The sequence below is a fragment of the Xiphias gladius genome, chromosome 22, assembly GCF_016859285.1.
Source record: "Xiphias gladius isolate SHS-SW01 ecotype Sanya breed wild chromosome 22, ASM1685928v1, whole genome shotgun sequence".
NCBI classification, from domain to species: Eukaryota; Metazoa; Chordata; class Actinopteri; order Istiophoriformes; family Xiphiidae; genus Xiphias; species Xiphias gladius.
In genome coordinates, this window is record NC_053421.1 from 25,729,408 (window position 1) to 25,747,661 (window position 18,254).

Consider the following 18,254-nt stretch of genomic DNA (forward strand, 5'->3'; position numbering starts at 1 on the left):
ACTTAGGGCTTTCAGCAAAGATTGAGAGGCATCGCGGGACTGTGAGTCTTCCACACCTGTATTTTGTGGCCTGAGTTGACGGAAAGCCAGCTCCATATTAAGCGGAGGTCTACACACAGTTGGGCCTGAATTACAGACTGCCAACTCGGACAAATCTCAGCCTGGTGTTCACTGAGAATGACTCCCTTTCTGCTGACTGCATCATGCCAGCTCAGCTGACTAACAACATGGCGATGCTAGTCCCAACACTAGCATGACACGGTGCCTCGAATGAGCATGAGCTGTTGCAGAACAATGACCTTGAAAAGGCTGTATGTTGGACGATAGGGAAAATGTGAAGCAGCCTTAGGTACAAGAAACATAAACCACAGGATGGGGTATTAAAGCCAGCAAGAAATTTTCAGCTAATCAATGATAGTGATCACCAGAAAACTGACGCTGAAAAAGAGTCATAAAGTCTTATTTTGAAAGTCAAAACAGGTGGTTTTGCATTACCTGGCGTGAGTTGTGGTTATTATGTTCAAAATTCCAGGTAAACTTTGAAATTAACACCCGTGTTTCCAGGTAGCTCAAAGTTTTGTAACCAAAAGTTTTATGCTGAAAGCCGAAACCGGGTTTTTGCATTTGATTTGTGGTTATTACTTTCAAAATTCTGTGTTAGTTATTTAAATGCATTCATATTTGCAGGATAGATCACAATTTACTGGCTTATTCACGAAGAGCTGTAGCAATTGCCAGTTGGCATGCGTCTTGAATATCATTCAAACGATGAGTGTCAAATAGTAAGAGGCACTTGGGATTCATAAAGTCCCATCACAATCGCCATGGAATTCAACATAAGCAGTTATGCTAAACAGGTCAGTTTATTAATGTATTAATTGGTACGTGATTCTCTGCCAACATATTGATTGCATATTAATACGAGCCCTGTATCTTAAAGCTTTGAGTAGTTCCTGTAGTTTCAACAATTTTATTTCTTCATTAATATGCAATGGAGGAGCTGCAAAATCTGCCGAGAAACTCAAAATCACATCACATAATCTATTCTATAGGGGGGAACCTGTGGTGAAGAGGCAAAGCTTCCTTTCAGGTATTATTCTTGAGTATGTCTGTTCAAAGAAATTTGTGACTGAATAGACAGAAGAATATACTTGAATATAGTTTTCTTTTGCATTTTCTCGTTCTAAAGCTACTTTAACTACAACTACTATATTTCTGGTCTAAAGTCAAGGATTTACCAAAAAGTTCGGGAAACTTCGGCACTCGTGAAAGACCTTTGATAAATACAGATGTTAGATATGTTAATGTCACAGGTGAGATACGCAGTACATAAACTGATACTACTGCAGGGTTTTCCCCAGCATAGAAAGGCTTAGGCGCTGCGCATTAATGTTTTTGCGGAGGGCCTTACGCCGAACGGATGTAAAAAGGCATTTAGGCGGCATAGCAAAATGAATGTAAAAACAACGGTGAGAGTTCTATACGCTGACAAAAAAAAAAAAAAAAAAAGAAACAAACAAAAGAAAAGCCGGAGAGGTGGCTTGACCTCAAAAGGAAAGGCAAGCTGGCATCAGGAATGACCTGCCAATCAAGGTAAGCCTCAACCAAGAATAAATGAAGTATAAACTTTCTTTTTTTGGGGGAGTAATCTTGTGGATGCTAACAACAGTGATAGCAGATAGAGAGAAGACGTAACTAGCTTATTTTACAACTAAAGAAATTGCCAACCTAGCTAACTTCCATAGATATTCATGTCCCGAATTACGTTACGTTAGCCAGCGAAGCTAGTAAGCTGACGTTACGTAAAGATACCTTGACTGAACTAAAGTTAGCAACTAACGTGGCTATATAGCTAAACAAAGTTGGGTCGTGTTCACACGTAATGTCTTTTTTCCTGATGAAAACGCCTTTCCAAAATGCAGCCGAGCGCATCCTCAAGTTACCATAACTTATACTAACCTAGAGTTAACGTTAGGTAACAGGCTTGTTTTGCTACCGACTGAAATAAACACTAACACCAACAAGACACTGTTAGGACCCGTCCAGTTCTACTCCACAAACGAATAGTGGTGATACAGTTTATTTTTATTTTTTCAAAATAATTACATAGGTATTTCAGCATAATTATTCTTCCTATGTGTAAAAGTTAAGGTAAACCACATATATTTTCGTTAAATCTCATTTCAATCAATCGTGTTTTGTTGAAAGGAATAGACTTTTGTAAGTACAATAAGTGTTGCCAGCTTCCTTTCACTAATATGGTAAGGATAGTGGTCGATAAATTCGATTAAATAATTTCAAACCCCCCCAGCCACCGCCGCCCCTCCGGAACCCAGACAGCACCTAAGCCCTCTGAAAACCTAGGGAAAATCTGCTACTGCAGAACAACAACTAACAATATCAAGCTATTTCACACGTGGCCAACAAGCCTGACTATATTACGACTGGTTGAATAAGTTCTAAATCAATTATAAGTTACCCTAAAGCTGTTATGATAATGTACATAGTTTTTAGAACTCAAAAGCTAACAATTTTCATTTTGCTACGTGTAGACACATAGCTAGAGGTTTAAAACAGCTACCAGCAAACTTTAATTACAAACGTTACCCTCCATGACTGTGATCCACGCTACAACCATCGCAGTGACTGAGAGGGAAACACACACCCAGATAAGATACAGGGAAATGTTTGGTGACATGACAAAAAGAAAGACACACAGACGAGCAGACGCACACAGAGAGATTCAAGCCAGAGAGACAAGCATACGCAGAGAAATGATCTTAGAAACAGATAAAAAGTGAGTGTCAGGCGAGGAGACAGACCAACAGAAATAATCACCAGGACAGATAAGCAGACTGTTTGAGATAAGGACAAATGCACATGCAGACAAGTGTGAAATCCAGACATTCAGTGAGTGACAGCAAAGGACGACTTGAAAGGCCATGACTAAGCCAATATCCAGGCCTCATCTGCATATATTTCCATACACAATGGTGCGGAAGACTGTCGGCAGGTTGAGACTCACCTTCCCCGGCGTTGTAAGCCAGAATGGAGCGGGTCCTCATCTGCTTCCCCTCGATGGTCTTACTGGAGCAGGTCTGAGAGCAAGTGGACCAGGGGGTCCAGTCACTGAGCACGCAGTCTCTTGAGCAAGGCACCTCACAGGGCACAGGCTCAGGAGCCGGGGAAGACGAGCAGAGGTTTCCGTTCACCACCTCCCCTGAGGAAAACAGAATCAACGGCAGGATCAAAGTTGGGAGGTAGGACGGCGGGACAGACTGAAGCTGCATTTTAAAGTGAAAATCCATCCACACTGTCAACTTACATTGTTAAACTCGGTGATAACAAAACAACAGTGGGGTGGTATTTTGGTAATGACAACACAATAATGGATTTTAACTTTTGTTACAAGGCAACAATGGAGCAAACATGACGGCTTAACAATATGTTAATGTGCTTACGATAATAAGTATATATTAGGGTAAAAGTCCCTCAGTAATAATGGGGTAATATTAGTGTAGAATCTTAAACTGTGGTACTGTCGTAATGATGAGCACATAATATTACAACAATGCTAAATACTAATGGGGTCATGTCGGTGTTATAGCATCACTATTACGAGAGATTTTCAGGAAATCGAAATCAGTCATTAGCTGAAATTGAATTTTGATGGCATCAAATAAAAGGAAAGGAGGAATTATTTGACAAATGAGGGAAGTGGAATTTCAGCACTCCTTTTGGCAGTTACTGATGGTCATTTCAGGGAATAATGTGACGACAGCAAAACCACTGCGCTGACATAACCCCATTAATACTGTGAAAAAATTCAAATCATATTCCCTTTATATCAAAAATGAAACCCGAATATTACTGCGCAATCCTCATCAGTATTACCTCTGTAACTGCCACATCATTGCCCCTTCATTACCCTGCTTTTACCGCCGAGTTGCAGTGTAAACTGAAGTTGCAAAGTGAGGAGTCACCTTTTTCCTGCTTGGTACGTTGGTCTTTTTAAGCCAAATTAAATCCAGGTGTCGTTCACAGTGTGCAATGCTGTGTCCCTCTTGAAACATTTGTGAGAATATCTAATGACCAAAGAATAAATCTAAAACCAACCACTCTAAGGAAGGAGATCATTAAAGGTACTAATCGAAAAAAAAAAAAAAATGAGCCTGATGAAGTGCTGCGTTAAACAGTTTGCCTTTATTAAAGTCAATAAAGGAACCTTGATTATATTTTTGAGTGTGGGCTTATTTTTTTCTGATTATGTGATAACCATTTACTTGCCAATTTTGGATACACCGGGTAGTAACTAGGGAAATGAAAATAAATTCAAAGGATCAAAGATTCACTGCAAGAATTAAATTATCACCCACAAACTAGACTTTCAGTGCGGAGACAGCTAGAGCAGCTGGGAGAACGAACAGCTGTATGTCTTAATTGATAGCACAATGTCAAGCACACAGCCCATTTCAAATTGCAGGGACGTGCCTGTTTTCTTAAGGCGCCTGCTCTCCCTAAAACAGCTCGGGAGGGACATTCTCCGAACTGGCACAAGTATCAACTTGGCATTCTTTGCTCGCCTCGCGTGTCTGGTACAGAAACTAGAAGGAATTCTGACAGACAAGAAGTGCAGAGTTGAAACATACAGTAAAAGAATAATACACACGGTTTCCTAAACAGCATCTAATGGGTATTCTGTTCAGGGGAAGCTGGATTTATTCTACCAGCGATTCATCTTAAGTGGCGGAAATTGACAAAGTAGATTTATTCAAGTGTTATACTTATGTGTAATTTGAGATACTTGTACTTTACTCGAGTGTTTCTATTTCATGCTACTTCAAACTTCTACTCCACAAAATTCCATTGTACATTTTGCTTTCTTACATTTATTTGAGAGATTTTACTGGTTACTTTTCAGGAAAACAGATTTGTGTAGCAGACCTTTGTTTTTTTCTTCTCTCCTCTCATCTCTTGACCAATCAGATTAACTTGTTACCTTATGGATGGGCCCGACCCCCAAAGTTGGCAACCACTGGATCACTACCTACCTGTATAAAAATAGTTATAAGTAGCTTTGATACTTAAAGTACATCTTGCACATAATACTTGAGCGCTTTTGAACGAAGGACCGTTGCCTGTAATTGAGTATTGGTACTTTTACTTACAGTGGGTAAAGGATCTGATTGGTTCTTCCACCACTTTGACTTTCTGCTCTCTTGACATTGTTTGGCATAAAGCAAATCCTTGACCAGGCCGGGTTTTCGAACGTAAGGATGATCTGTGGAGATTACTGGCAACTGATTTAAAGATCTCTGGGGGATGTAACCATAATTTGATGAATTGTTAATCACAAACTACATCGATGAACCTGTAAAGCATCAAAAATCTCCAAACTAAGATCAGCAAATAGCCAATAGGATTCTTACCCGTGACACGTCTGATAGTTCTGGGTTGATCCACTATTCCTGGATATACCTAAGATGTGCTTCACCACAGAAATAATCCAAAACATTTCACTTTTGTTTTTCACATTGACATGACAGTTGATTTTGACCCTTTTCGTGGATTATCCGTAGAATATTCATTCTGTATTAATGCACTTTTGACTCTGACCTATCTCCATACTTAAGTGGCACTGAACATGCAGAGAAAATTCACATGGGATTCCCTCATTTTTACAATATTCTTCATGTTTTATTAATGACCTCCTAGAATCAGCCATAAGTGGATTATATTAACCCACATATTTGTCTAGGTTGCTTCATGTGCTGCGATAAAACAAGCGGAGAATATTTTCTCCTGTAAGCGATCCATACATCCAGAAAAATGTAAAGCTTTCAACGGCCGAGCTGAAGTTTTAAGAATCGCTTGAGCTTCAAAAGTCAGACTGGGCCTGACTTTGCATGAAGATGTCACTTTTGAACGGAGAAGGCATGAAAGTATAAAGTGAAAGGAACCCAAGCGGTTTTTTTAGGCCCACCCACAAAAAACAAGAATGAAGAGAATACCCACTATGAGGGGATAAACTCCACGCTTGGTGTGCAGAGAAGAAACAGCTCTCTGCCTTAGTAGGCAGGCAGTCAGCATGGGGAATATCAATAGCCAGTTTCAATAACATTTGTATCGACCTTCGCCTGTTGTCGGGGGCCCGACTGTGTGGCCTTTTCTTTTATGACTGGGACACACTCAGAGAAAATGTACTGCCGACATTGCAGTGAAAAATCTCTGAGGCGAAAAGCAGAGCGAAAATCCAAACAGAACAAATCAATTTTCATCAGATGAGGGAGTGAAGGTGGGAGGGATCAATCAACTGAAGTCAGGGGGAGAAAGAACAGTGCAGCGTTTCTGTTACTCCTGCTGTACATGGGGTCGTATCCACCGGACCAACTTCACTGAATGCCTGCGGTTGATGCGTGAACTGTGATTTGTGGCAGACGTTAGAAGGACAAATCAAGTTCTCTAGTGGGGAAAACGTGAACAGAGTCACTGCGCTGGATCAAAAAATAAAGATTTACTGAGTACATTTGGAAGTGAATAACATTCCTAGTGCTGCAGCACAGTCTTACTTTACATGCTGGATCAATAAACATGGTATGTAATCCACAGTTTACCAGAAAAAAAAAGAAAATGAATTAAAATCAATAATGTGTTGTACCTTATTTTGTCTAAAACTTGTGCATAACTTGAAGGCAACAGGAAGTCTGGAAAGCATCTCTGCACCACTGGGCCTTGTATGAAACATTTACAGTAATAAAGAGTAGCAGTAAACATCAGGAGCAGCAAAGGGCACAGGATACTCCAAGACCCAGAGCCACGAAGGATTGATTTGATTTAGTGCGAGAGGGGTTTAATTGTGCATGCGGAGAGGAAGATCGTAATGACAGAGACAGCGTGAGAGCGGCGGCGACGCCGACTCAAGCAAGCGTTAAAGTAGGAGAGGCTTGACGGGGAGAGAGGAGGGGAGGAATGGAGGGAGGGGAGTCCGGAGAGAAATCCTCACAAAGTTGATGAATGGCAACCGGGGGTCTAGTGGAGGAAATCTCCTCACGTACAGAGCTGTGCCGCGGGACTTGGGGGGTCAGTGGAAAGGTGACTTTGAAAATGTAGGACTGTTCCCACAAGGTCAGACGTGCACTTCTTAATTGAAAGTGCAGGTGGGTCAAAAGGCACAACACGCTTTCTGGATGAGTAATTAGCAAGTAGGAGTTTGGTTTTTAATGTCAATCAACAAATCAAAAACTAATTAATCACTCAGTTTTGAAACTGTGGGGCATGAGGCACCATTGGCAGCGAATTAAGCTTCAGTTAAAATCTCGTCCTCCACTTGAACATTGGGACTGAATTCAGCCATCTCACCGTTGCTGTTGACACACCGGACCTGTGCGAGCTGAGCGCCGGGGCCACATGGCTTCTCGTCGTCGGGAGTACACTGAGCCAGGCTGACCAGTTGCCAGTCGTAACAACTGGGCTCGTCACACGGCACCGCCTCCACCAGGTGTGGGCAGTTTCCGGGCCCTCCTGTTGGCTCGTTGGCGATTTGCCGCTTCCTCAGTTTAAACCCTGCAGCGTGGCAAAGCGTAAAAAGACAGTCCTCAGCTGCTCTACGTTTAGAATTACACCAAATCTATTGAAAATATATTTACAGAACATTTTCCCTCATATGAATGAGAGCCAGTGATGCAAAGCAACTGAGTACATTTACTCAAGTACATATGGACGTAGTACATTTTGTGGTACTTTATACAGTACTTCCTCTCCACTACGTATCAGAGAGAAATATTGTACTTTTATACTCCACTACATTTATTTGACAGCTTTAGCTACTAGTTACTTTTCAGAATATTAATTTAAAATTAAGATTTGTAGGATTTTACATAAAAACACATGATGAACTCATAGTTCATTTCTCCAACCATTTTGACTTGCGACACCATACTCTCAATGTTCCACTTAAGAGACATTTCCCCTCTAAACTTCTCAGATGGTTTCATTTGAGCAACTGTTCAAGGAGGTCAAATTATCCAATGTTTCACCCGAATCCCAAAAATGAATATAAATGTGTATAATAGAAATGACTTTTCTCTTCTTTTCTACCCCATCAATCATCTCATGATCCTTCAGAATTATCTTGAGACCCTCTGGAGGGGGCCGACCCAAACACTGGGCGCCACCGGACTAAACTGCCTGAATGTATCTAAAGTATCCAAAGTAGCTGAAACGAGCTACAACAGTAGAGGGCTGCCTACACTTTGATGCATCGGTATTAACAATCCAACACTGTCATATAATAATAAATCAGTCACAGGGGCCATTTTCTGCAAAATGAGTCCTTGTACTTTTGACACTCTAAGTAAATTTGCTGATAATTCTTTGGTACTTTTACCTGAGTAGGATTTTGAATCCAGGACCTTTACTTGCAATGGAGTATGTTTAATCTGTGGTATCGCTACTTTTACTCAAGTAAATGATCAAAGCGCTTCTTCCAGCGCTGATGATAGATGCTCATGATTAGCTTGGTTTGGTTTGACGGCTGACTTGTTAAGACAACTCATTAATACTAATGGGAATCTGAGAAAAACCCTCATGATTTCCCCACATGGACAGAGCTCCGGGCTACCAGAAATCTTACCCTGACCGTACTGTTCCAGTGAGTTTTAACTTCCAGTAATGTCAAAGATGAACAGTTACAATGCACATGTGACCCATGAAAGAAAAGTCGTGCGGAAGTCAGCCTATGGCATTATTTTTTTTTTATGGTACAGTGGTCACGTTAGATTTATGTATGATTTTGACATTTTACTTACCCAAACTATGAATGCACTGATTGAACAACTGCCAAATACTGTTACAACGAAGGTACATTTTATAATGAAAATGTTATTCTAACGTGGCCGCATTACCCCTCTACAGAAATGGTACGCTTCCTATGTATTTCTAACAAGACGACCTGCTCTGCCCAGAGTGATTCAATAATGAACCATGCCTGAATCTACTGTATAAGGTAAGGTTATATCTGGTATAAAAATGATAATATTATGTAGTAAAAACTATAATGAAGATTGCAGATTCATTAATGCTTTCAGATGTAATAGTGTATACACAGTACTGTATAATAATTATATTGCTCTCTTGAAAAAAACATAATTTGAAGTGTTGCATGGAGCATGGGCAGCACTTACTACACTGTAAAAAGAAAATTGTTTTGTTCACCGCAGTGGAAGTTACTAAAATAAGATATGCATGATGATACACTGTATTACTTCCACATTAAATTCAATACATTGGTATTATTACTGGAAACAAGAACAAGGGACGAGTTAAGAGGTCATTGCTTTTTCATCACAACGTAAAACTGTTTGAATTTAGCTCAGTGTCAGAAGGAAGAAGGGATGACAGATAATGGACAGATGACTCCAAACGTGTTTACAGTCTTTAATAAAGGATAATGATTACGTACAAGGGGAGGAGTGTAGGTGGGTGAGTTTATTTAGATGAATGTCAAACATTGCAACTGGCCTGAGACAGTGGCAGTTATTGTCTTAAACCAATGTGATAAATCATAATTACATTTAAAACGCGGAACATGACACCTTTAAACCATGATGTTATCTATTTGCACCATGTCTTTGTACCTTTCTTTCCAGCTTGATCATCACAGTTTTCAAAGGTGCACGGCCCCCAGGCGCCCCACGGCGACACCTCACAGTCGATGGGGCAGGAGATTTGGCACAACTGGGACCTGTTGGGGATCGGCCCCTCGCACAGCTTGTTCTCCACCGGGCGGGAGGCTGCACAGATAAAGAAAAGGCAACACAAAATGAGCAGCAGATAAAACGAGCCTGCCTTACTTTGATCTTATTCTGGTTTGTCTTTACGTGAGGCATTTTTACCAGCATTCCAATCAACAGGGACAAGGGACACGAAAATTCTTATTTACTTTTATTCCTGGCATTAAAATCCCTATAGAAAGCAGAGGAGAACCAGAGTGAAAAAAAAACAAAACAAAGCATGCCTGTGGAGTAGACACTATTATCCCTTTGTTTTGTTTATCGCCTCCCTGTTAGCATGTCAGAATGATAAATTAGCAGTGATTATCTCGTACAGTGCCTTGCTAGCAACATAAAACATTGTGGAGTCCTGCCCACCAACTCTCAATGGAGGGAGGAGAAAGGATTCAACAATACAACTCTAAAGGTGTGAGAGAACAGTGACAATGTCTTGGCTCATGTTTATTCAATGAGGTGTAATTTGGCATCTACTTTCCCTCTTCGTGCCATATTGGATTTAGAAAGTCCTTTCCATGATGCAACTGGTGAGTGAATGCCTGTCTGAACTCCCACTGAGGAACTTTGTCAAAATAAAAAGGGGAGATGCTATCGCCACGCACGGCACAGCTGACAACTGTGCAGATCGCATTTCTCTGCTGAACCGTGGCACAATAAATACATCCGCTGTGTGGGGTTTCGGGAGATACTGAGTTTATGCATTTATGCATCCGCATTTTGTATGTATGTTGGTGTCAGTGTCATTTCAAAGTAATGCTATTGTGTGTGCAGGTTTTTGTTTTTCTTTTTAGTCTTTATTTGATAGTACTTAGTGGACATGGACAGAAAATATGAGGACAGAGACGGAAAATCCCAAAGAGTGGTTGGCAGGTAGGTATGGGTCTTAAGGGATAGTTTGACTTTTAAGCTTAGCTTATCGTGCGGACTGGAAGCAGAGGGAACCAGCTGGCTTGGCTCCGTCCAAAAGTAACAACATCCACCCACCAGCACCTTAAATGTTATAGCTTATTTGTTTAATCCCGACAAAAACAAGTTATAATGGAGGAGTTGTGGTTTTACAGGAGGTCTAGGCTGGGAGCAGCGAAGCCTCGGTGAGACAAGATGATAAGTAGTGTTAATTAGTGAGCTTTGGCTTTAGTAGGCAGATTCTTTTACCTTTACCTACGGAGCCTGGCTTCCTGTTTTCTTCCCGTTTCCAGTCTTTATACTAAGCTAAGCTGACTGGCTGCTGACCGTCTCCTCATAATTAGTGAGGAGATATGAGAACGGTGTCCATCTTCTCATCTAACTCTCATCAAGAAAGCAAATATTATATTCCCAAGATGTCGAAATGTTCCCTTAAACCACCAGGCCAGCTTCCAGATTGTCGGTGGTGATAAGAGTGAGTCCTGCTCACTTAGCAGACAGGTTCCACCCCCTGCCTGGAGCTCCACGCTCTGACTGACACTTCTGAGCCTTGTTGGCTTTACAGCCACACACATTACAGAGCAAACACGTCCAGCTGTGCATATACATCAGATTTCATTCTTAAAGGCTCCTGGAAAAAAAAAAAAAAAAGTTAAACTCTGAAGTGATCATCAAAGATACAGCAGATATCTGTATTGATATTGATATCTATATCAGATATTGTCTGATTTTCATTTGATGCTGCTAGAGAATAATGAAAGACTGAATTGCTACTATCTGCTTTGGTATCTGTTACTTTTCACATTACAAAATTTTTCCCTCACAAAAGGAACTTCCCCTGTGTGAAAACTGACGCTTAGCCCTATGGTATCAGTGGTGGCATAAAAGTTAAAAAAAAAAAATATGCCTACCGTATATAAGACTTTTGTAAGACTTCTGTCTACAAAGTATGAGGATGGATTGATTTCTACTTTACAGGTATTGTGAGATAAATTTCAAATATGTTTTTATAGTGGATATTTAGTGATTCCCCGGAAAGAAAAAAAAAAAAAAAATCTCTTCACACGTTCAACCTGAGGCACTTTATTTCCTGTATTCCAATTGCTCCTACAAGACATCTAAGAGCTTAAAGTCTCACATAGTCAGGAGAGCTGAATCATAATTCTCTCAGAACTGTACAGGGAAGGCAAGTGGGGCTTTTGAAATGCAAAATTGCTAATTCCTCTTACAAATACACTGAAAGTCAAATACTGAGTTTGCTGAGCCACTGTTAATCCACATCTTATTGGGGAACTACACTGACTTCAGTCTTTTAACATCAATCCATTTGTGAATACAAAATTGAGGACCAACAGAGTATCGGTCTCTGTGTGACAATGAGGAGAAAAAAAAAAACAAAAAACGACAAAAAAAAAAACTTTCTCTATATCCTGCTTCTCTGTTAGTTCATTTTAGAGTGTGTTCTCCAGCGAGTTCATTTTCCTATTGTGCTGAACTGACAACGGCAGAAAGAAAAATCCCTCAAGTGAGTGTGGCTTACTGTCTGCAGTGGGGGAAAACGTCTCACGTCTCACGTTCCATATTCTGTTTGTGGGGGAACAGAGTTTTTCTTACAGTCCCTTCAAAGTTTCATTTCCTCTGCCCGGCTTTTTATGAGAGAACGCAGAATGTTGTTGTAACACTATTTACCCCTTTTCTTGGATTTGGAAACAACCCTGAACACACTGAATAAAGAGCAGCCGTGCGGGCTTGAAACTTGTTAAGTGTACACTTAACGTCGTCATAAATCTGGAGCATCATAGTAGCGGGGAGAACCTTCAAAGTGTTGTTAAAAATCAATAATTGAATTATTTTGTCTTCTTTTCCCTTTATAATCCATCGTTATGATCAGGGGAGGAGAGGAGAGGAGAGACGAGTGGGGGAGAGGAGAGGGAACAAGGATGGAGGTCAGGAGAGGAGAGTAGACAAGGAGAAATGTAAGAGAAGGGGAGAGGAAACAAGGGGGAGAGAGGATAGAAGAAGAAAGGAAATGAAATGAGTGGAGAGGAAGGGAATAGAAAAAATTAGAGAGGAGAGGCAACAAGGAGAGGGAAAGGGGAGGGGAGAGGAGAGAAAATAGCACGATATAGGAGAGGAGAGGAGGACAGAGCAGAGGAGGCTGTTAATGAAAAAGACCTGGGAGGCACAAAGCACGGGGAGAGGCTGGGGCTTCGTTATCAGCGAGACTAAAAACACCTACCTGTAATCTGGAAGGTGATGGAGAGGAGAGGGGGGACACTAGGCTTCTGCTGTCTTTGGGTCTGACCCGCTGCAATTACAGGGGAGATAGCGCTATTAGCTACACACACATCGGGGAGACGGAGGCATTATCAAACAAACACAGAGAGGGAGGGGAAACAGCTCGCCAGAGACGGGCAGAGACTAATGCAACAGCAACAGCAGGAGAGGCCACAGAGAGCTGAGCCTCATAACCCAGGCTTGTTTACAATTAAATGCCTAAAGAACAAGATTAAATCTGTATGTCTTTATTTATTTATTTTTTTAACTTTTGCTCTAAGCAACGGTGCGAGATCATCGTTGTTTGTGGTTCTCTTATTTTCGTTATGGCCGGATCCGACCCATGGTTTATGAACAAAAGCCACACAGACTTTTGGTGACCATGTATTCTCACCAGGTTGGAGACGCTGGCGTTGGGGGATCAAAAGAAATGTGATCACAGTCTTTTTAACTTCAGAGTGACAGACTTCTCTGCGTTCTTTGGCATGATTCAACTTCTTTGTTTCATGGCGGCTAATTAACTCCTGGTTGTCCTGGTTCTGCATTGCCTTTTAAGGCTTTCCAAGGCTTTCAACCATTTTGGCAAATGTGCTTATTTAGTGTCTTTCCAAGAATGAGATGAAAAGACCGACATCCCTCTATGTGTTAAGCACAGAGCAGCAGTCGGCACGTGTTTAGCCTAGCTTAGCATAAATACTGGCGTCAGGAGAAACACCTAGCCTGGCTCCGTCCAAAATATGCTCACTGACACATCTATGCGCTGACCAATAAAAAAAACGTTTCACCTGGACAAAAAATTGAAAAGGTCAAACAACAGTTTTTGGTTTTACAAGGCGTTATGAGCTGGAACTGTCTAGACAGGCGCAGTGATTGTGCATTGTATCCCAAAGTCTTGCCATCACAGCTTTTTCCAGGTTTGGTAGCACTGTGATTGTACAGACGACCAAAACTAAAACCTGTGCTCCATAATATAATGTAGAAACCCTTTATTACAGCTGGAGAAGCTGCACAGAAGTGCTGGGCATATGGATACACTGTTCCAGCAGCTTTCTCCTGCCAGGAGCATTATCCTTGTTTTTTGTTTTTTTTCTTTAAGGGGAACTGTATTAGCAATGAGCTGTGCCTCAACCACTGCCTTAGCATTCAGATAGCTTATTCCTGACACTTTTTTTCGTCATCTTATTGTGTCTCTATGTAAGAGTTCTTGATATGTACGTTCTTTGTTTCAAAATACAATCAATAACTGGTCAGAAGAAAGAAAAAAGAAAATAACTCAAGCGTGTAACTCTGCCTAAAATCCCAAACTGTTGTTTTTGATTTTCTGTTCATGTACAGATACAACAAACCACACACTGTATAAATAAGACAACTGAGAAGATATTTGAAGGCATATTTTTTTCACTTTGGAAAGAGCCAGGCTAGCTTTCCCCTTGTTTCCAGTCTTTATGCTAAGCTAGGCTGGTTGTCGTGACTCCAGCTCATTATTTAACGTACAGACATGATCGATATTGATTTTCCTATCCTGCTCTCGGAAAGAAAGCAAATAACCATATTTCTCTTTCATGTGGAACTATTTCTTTTAAGTCTACTGTCACTCCAGTCGCCCACACTTTTTGATGAGCATGTGATTCCGGTTCCTACTGAGTTCTCAAAGGGCAAAGTTCTCCGCTAAACTGCATTTACAGTACGTACTTAAGAATTTAAATAAACCTTTGCTGGATTTTTAAGTCAGTCTTCTGTTCATATACTGGGAAATGTGACCAAAAAGTCAACTCCCACAAGGTTGGAAGCAGTGCTTTAGGGATCCATATGCTCCGGAGGCCGAGCATACCCGAACCCCAAGTTATACAGTCTTAGCTGAGGAAATAATGGATGAAGTTACTTGCTATTTGCTATGATCCAGATCTGGGGTCAGATCGGCGCCACTCCCCCGTAAAGATTAAGGTTAAGATTTAGGAGGTGGTAAGCCGATTCCACATCTCGGACTGAGGGTAGCTTGCGCCCTTTTTGCATGGTGATATTTATGCATCCGACAGGGGAGAAAGAGAGCGCTGGGTGCAGCAAACTTCACCGAGCCACCGCCTGCCTCTCTGTGTCAGTGGTATGCTGGGAGATTACCCCCCCAGTGGAAGCAAAAGAAATCCTGCGCCAGGAAGATAAGAACTCTGAGCACGTGTGCGTGAGTGTGCGCGTGTGTTTTCGTGCAAACTCTCACGCACGAGTCACGCGCATTTCTGCACAGCCAGCCCTAGCAACACCACTCTCAGCATGCTTTTATATATGAATCTTTTAACTGTATCTTAACAGAGGTTAAAGCCGCCTCAACGTTTATGATCACTCCGGTTTCTTTGCAGGCACATGTAGCTGTATGCTCTCGCTCGCCCTATGGTCCCTGTAGCACTTTAGCTTGAAGGGAGAAAGAAGGAGACAGACAGACGAAGGACACACATTGTCACAAGGTACACATTATACATTCGTCCTTACATTATACAATACACTTTGTCTGCCGGTGGATTTAATCTTTGCTACCAGACTCATTATTCTTTAATTAGGGCAGATACACGGTGAACCAAAGGGCCGTCGATCAATTCAAGCTCAGAGAAACATTGCCTCAGATTAACAAATGCACCGCCAGCTCTTGCTTCACAAGTCGTTCATCAAAACTTTATTCAACATCACACAAGATAGTTTTAGATTAATATTACAACCCTTGCAGAAATATTAAAAAGAGGTCTAAAAACACCTGGACTGGGTTGCGTCAGCTATTCCTAAATCCATTTCCTAGAATTTTAGCGTAAAGTCCTTCCTCAGTTCATAGTAACTACTGGCTAATTTTGATTTCAAGCGTCAGCTCAGATGTGTTCATCATATCATATATTAGGTCTGACAGTCTTCATTCTAAACAGGTTATATATTAGCAGGCTGACGTTAGTTTTGTCAGTTGCCCTCAGTTGGCTGCAAAACAGTTACACCTGCCAGTTAATGGGTGAAATTATTAAACTATTAACAACTAATGTCTATGTAAGGACTAGTTTGGGACATACAACCTGATTTATTTTGATTATGTGTAGATCTCCACTTAGTAAACACTTGGCTCCCGATCACTGGTAAGTCTTTCTCAGGGAAAAAAAAAATTGATGCACATGATGGGATGTGTTTTACAGTTTTCTTAACAGCATGAAGTCTCTGGCTCATGAATAACCAGGTAAGAAAATCTGGAAAAAAAACCAAAAAAAATAAAATCTTGCTGTCAAGTCTTTGATTAGCTATATATTCCGTTTCCAGACCTCTGAATTTAAATCTCAGATTTTTTTCAGAAATGCAAATCCCCAAGTCTGCCGATGTGCCCACTGACGGCTATTTCCCTGGTCGGAAAAATAACCGAGCCAATGAGGGCTTTGTAAGCAGGACTAAGAACTGCAGTGCCGCCGTCACGTGAAAGAACCAGAAAAACGGCGAAAGGAAAATGAGCACAAAAATTGGCCAAAATCATAGAGCTCAGTGCGGCAGCACAGGCTGTTGCAGGTCGACTTACAGAGATGAGCCCTAACCTCTTTCGCTGGCATGTTTCGTGACTTGACAAACAAGAAGTCAGGTGCTCCTTGCACCTGCTACCTCAGCTTACGTGCTTTCAAATGCCTTCTTAACTCATCTTCATCTTAACTGAGGATAAATGGCTGTGAAAGTTGTAACTGATTTATCATTTTATGTCATTCCATCTTTTCTTTATTTCTTCGACTTCATTTACTTTCTTATTTCTTGTTTTACCGTAAACACTTTGTTTTTGAAAAGTGCTATACAAATAAAGTCATCAATATTATTTCCAGCGACTGGGTAGGGCACAATTTTATACCCTGCCAAGAAAACGGCTAACACGATCAGAATGTCAGGCTGAATAATGGGTCGAAAACAAAATAACACCTGAGTCTGATTTTCAGGCTGTTAGCTACAGCTGATATCTCCCAACATCCGCAAATCAAACGACAAACCAGAGTTTGAAGGTAATCACCCAAAACATTTGGAAAAGTAAACGTTATTGTCCCTGAAATATTATTCCAAACTCGATGACTTCCTTTTTCCCGGTGGCGTGAGAGGGGCATCTCTCCACGTTTGGCACAAGTGTCGACTGGCATCTCACCTCCGCTTAGACCTTGTCAGTCTCCCTCACGTGATCGGTGCGGTTGGTCTCCATAAGCTTAGTCTCAGCTAATGTCTTTAACACCCTCTTTAACAGGGCAGCTTTGACTCTAAGCTGGCTTGACAAGTGTCAGAAATGGAGGCTTTTGCACTTGTGACCACCGACAAGTCACAGCAGGACACACCATCACGATTCGGTTTAAAAGGTAGTGAATGGCAGCGGGTAACAGGCTGTTTAAATGTTCAAACAGAAAGCCAGAAGCTGACAGTGTGGCCACAGTGGGACATTTGAGGACAGAAGATTAAAGGAAATACTACAGTGACTATTAATGCAAAGGCAGCATTGTATGTCATTGTATATTTATGCATGAACTGAGAGAACATGCAGGCTTATGTCTGTTGCGAGCATTTGATATGCAATTGTTTGCTACAACTCCACCAAGGGACTGCAGTTCTTTTACACTGTGTGTGTGTTTGTGTGTGTGTGTGTGTGTGTGTGTGTGTGTGTGTGTGTCTGTGTGTCTGAGTCTTTGGCTTACACTTGTGAATTCAAGTGATTTGTTTCAGGCTACGCGGTGTGATGCTGCATGCATGCAACTGTGCTGCTGGCCTCAGTTGCAGTGCGGAACGAACATGGCTGACAGCGTCCTGAGATCAAGACAACTAAAATGTACAGCCGACGAAAAAAGGGATTTCTTTAACGAACTAAGAGTATTAGAAAAATCACAGAGGACAGCTGAGATATAGGGGAGAGAACAGTGGACACAGAAACAGAGACTGGAATAAAAACACGTGAAAGGGGAGAAGGACCGGAGTAGTGGAGTGAGCCATTTTCATTGTTCACGCCATAATGAAGAGCAGCGTTCTGAGTGAGTTCAGAGCATATTTCGATAAATGAAGAATCTGAACCTTTGACCTGCAGCAACAAGAAGCTGGTCTGCATGATGATGCTTCCACGAACATAAATAACACATATAGGACCATGTATTGAGTTAGAGAAAGTACTGTCGGTATAATCCAAGGCTTACGGTCGCTTTTATCCTTTAAGGTCCACTTATTGCTTTTTACCATGAACGATATAGATGCTTCTAAACGTGTGTTCAGAATGGACACTAAGCGAAGTCTGGAAATGGTGCGACTGCAAAT

General features: G+C 41.3%; 1 protein-coding gene across 1 annotated transcript in view; it reads right to left on the reverse strand.

Moving 5' to 3' along the window:
* Positions 1-18,254, reverse strand: part of LOC120784035 (thrombospondin type-1 domain-containing protein 7A) — a 134,925-nt gene that overhangs the window by 59,425 nt on the left and 57,246 nt on the right. Inside the window, exons 5-10 of the mRNA XM_040117452.1 lie at positions 12,934-13,002; positions 9,636-9,791; positions 7,360-7,563; positions 3,026-3,220; positions 2,608-2,646; positions 1,239-1,274 (exon numbers count right to left, since the gene is read on the reverse strand). Coding sequence (XP_039973386.1) covers positions 1,239-1,274; positions 2,608-2,646; positions 3,026-3,220; positions 7,360-7,563; positions 9,636-9,791; positions 12,934-13,002 — 699 coding nt within the window. The remainder of the gene's footprint in view (positions 1-1,238; positions 1,275-2,607; positions 2,647-3,025; positions 3,221-7,359; positions 7,564-9,635; positions 9,792-12,933; positions 13,003-18,254) is intronic.